At 46.3% G+C, this 2,052-nt stretch overlaps 1 protein-coding gene across 1 annotated transcript; it reads right to left on the bottom strand.

The window, feature by feature from the left end:
• Positions 1 to 205: 205 nt before the first annotated feature.
• Positions 206 to 865, bottom strand: LOC137756456 (histone H2B-like). The gene has a single exon (XM_068532705.1). The coding sequence runs from the start codon at positions 863 to 865 to the stop codon at positions 356 to 358; it is 510 nt and encodes a 169-aa protein (XP_068388806.1). The 3' UTR covers positions 206 to 355.
• Positions 866 to 2,052: the final 1,187 nt, after the last annotated feature.

Genomic DNA, 2,052 nt, shown 5'->3' with positions numbered 1-2,052 from the left:
TGCCATACATTCATGAGAAAATGAGAGTGAAAAAGGTAAATAACTTTATCTTACAGACCCTGTGAAAGGTTGACCTAGAAAAATAAAAGAACTCACTCTTTAGTAAAGTGGTGTAATGCAACATTATTGAACAAAACTCACTATTTCATTTTGAGCAAATTAGACCATAGATATATTAAAATGTAGTTGATAACATTTACTTCTTTGTAAAAAAGATGTTTAAAAATTAGCAGGATGACACACTTTAAAAAATAAAGTCGATCAAAGTTTGTTAGAATACAGTTCTTATTAAGAAAACTGAGGTGGCTCTGAAAAGATCCTTTGGTTTGCGATGCTCAGGTGGTCCGGAGGCAGCTCATTTGCCGGTGATGTATCGAATTACTGCCTTGGTGGCGCTGGATATGGCGTGCTTGCCCCTCTTCCCAGGCAGCAGCAGGCGCACGGAGGTCTGCATGTCTCTGGAGGTGAGGGTGGAGCGCTTGCTGGAGCGGACCAGGCGCGCCGCCTCGCCGGCGATTCGCTCAAAGATGTCCTTCACGAACGAATCCATGACGTTCACGGCCTCCTGCGAGAGGCTCAGGCCCTCCTGGACCCGCTGCAGCACCCTTCCGAAATAGGTGGCAAAGCTGTCGAAGCCGTCAGAGAGGCGGCGGCGGCTGCAGCGGCGGCGGCGGCTGCAGCGGCGAAGGCGGCTGCAGCGGCGAAGGCGGCTGCAGCGGCGGCGGCGAAGGCGGCTGCAGCGGCGACGGCGGCTGCAGCGGCGCTTCGGCTTCTTCGGCTCGGCTTCCTTGGTGCCCGGGCTTTCTTCAGACGTCTCCTTGGTGCCCGGGCTTTCTTCAGACGCCTCAGACGAAGGCTCAAGCATGTCGGAATCGTCTTCCCCGCAGCTCAGAGGGAAGGACAGTGCGGCCGTCGAGGTCCCTTGGCCCGGTTTCTACTCCCTGCCTTCTATGACGTCACGGGCAATGCTCCCATCTGATTGGATAAAATGCAAAGCAGGGCGGTCTGTCACTAAGGAACCCCATGTCACCTGTGATTGGATGGCCCCCTGCTTGGCCTCCAGTCAGCCAATCACAGTGGAAATCTGCTGACTTTAAACTTTCCGTGACCTCTACCAGAAAATCTTTGAACTATGCCCCATGTAGGCAAAGTTCACCTCAGCTGATTTATGCCTACTATTTATGCATGAGAACTCTGAAAAGATGTCACCCAAGTCACCTACACTGAAGAAAAATCAGTTTGAGCTTCCTGAGCGACTCTGACCTCCCTAACTCAAGTCGTCGCCGCCATCAGAATGACTTTAGCCACTTGGCGGGCCATTTTACTGCCACATAGTATCTTGTCTTTCCATGGCTGAGCCTCCGTGGCTTGAGCCGGAAGTCTCTGACATGGTCTGCAGAGTGCTCCTCGAAATCATGGGACATAATTGACCATCTACTGCCTCCAATTATGATCAAAACCCCCAGTGAATTAGAAAAAATTGAAATCTCAAAGCCACATTGTCCAAAGTTGGAACACAAACAGAAATGGGAATACTTTTAAAATTAGTAAAAATACTTAAACATTTCTCAAATATAAAATTTTCTTAACATTCCTTAGGTCCTCAAAATACCCCACATGCTTGAATTTGTGAACAAACGTAAGAGTTGTTGATTGAAAACAATGATTAATTCTCTAAGAAAACACCATAGGAGGAATGGAAGGAATAAATGGGAAGTTCTTTAAAATAAAAGCGTATTTCTTGCAAGAATACATGACAATACAGACAAAGGCATTTCTTTAATGTGTTTCCTTACCAATAAATTGCAGAATTGGAATCAAAAAAGGACTTAAGAAGAATTGAAAAAAAGGGGGGGGGGGTCATCAATGTGGTTTCATCTGAAATGGTCAAGATTCCAAAGCTGTGTCCATCTGCACTTTTAAAGAACTGCTATTTCTACTGCTCATGAAATGTTTCCAATTATGAAAGCGGAAAGCTCATCTTTATTACCAGAAAACGTAATATGGTGATAAAACCAGTGAAGGAAGCTTGCCGTTCCTTATTTCTAAAGA

Source organism: Eschrichtius robustus, chromosome X (assembly GCF_028021215.1).
Source record: "Eschrichtius robustus isolate mEscRob2 chromosome X, mEscRob2.pri, whole genome shotgun sequence".
Classification (NCBI taxonomy): Eukaryota; Metazoa; Chordata; class Mammalia; order Artiodactyla; family Eschrichtiidae; genus Eschrichtius; species Eschrichtius robustus.
This window is presented reverse-complemented; position numbering and strand designations above follow the sequence as displayed.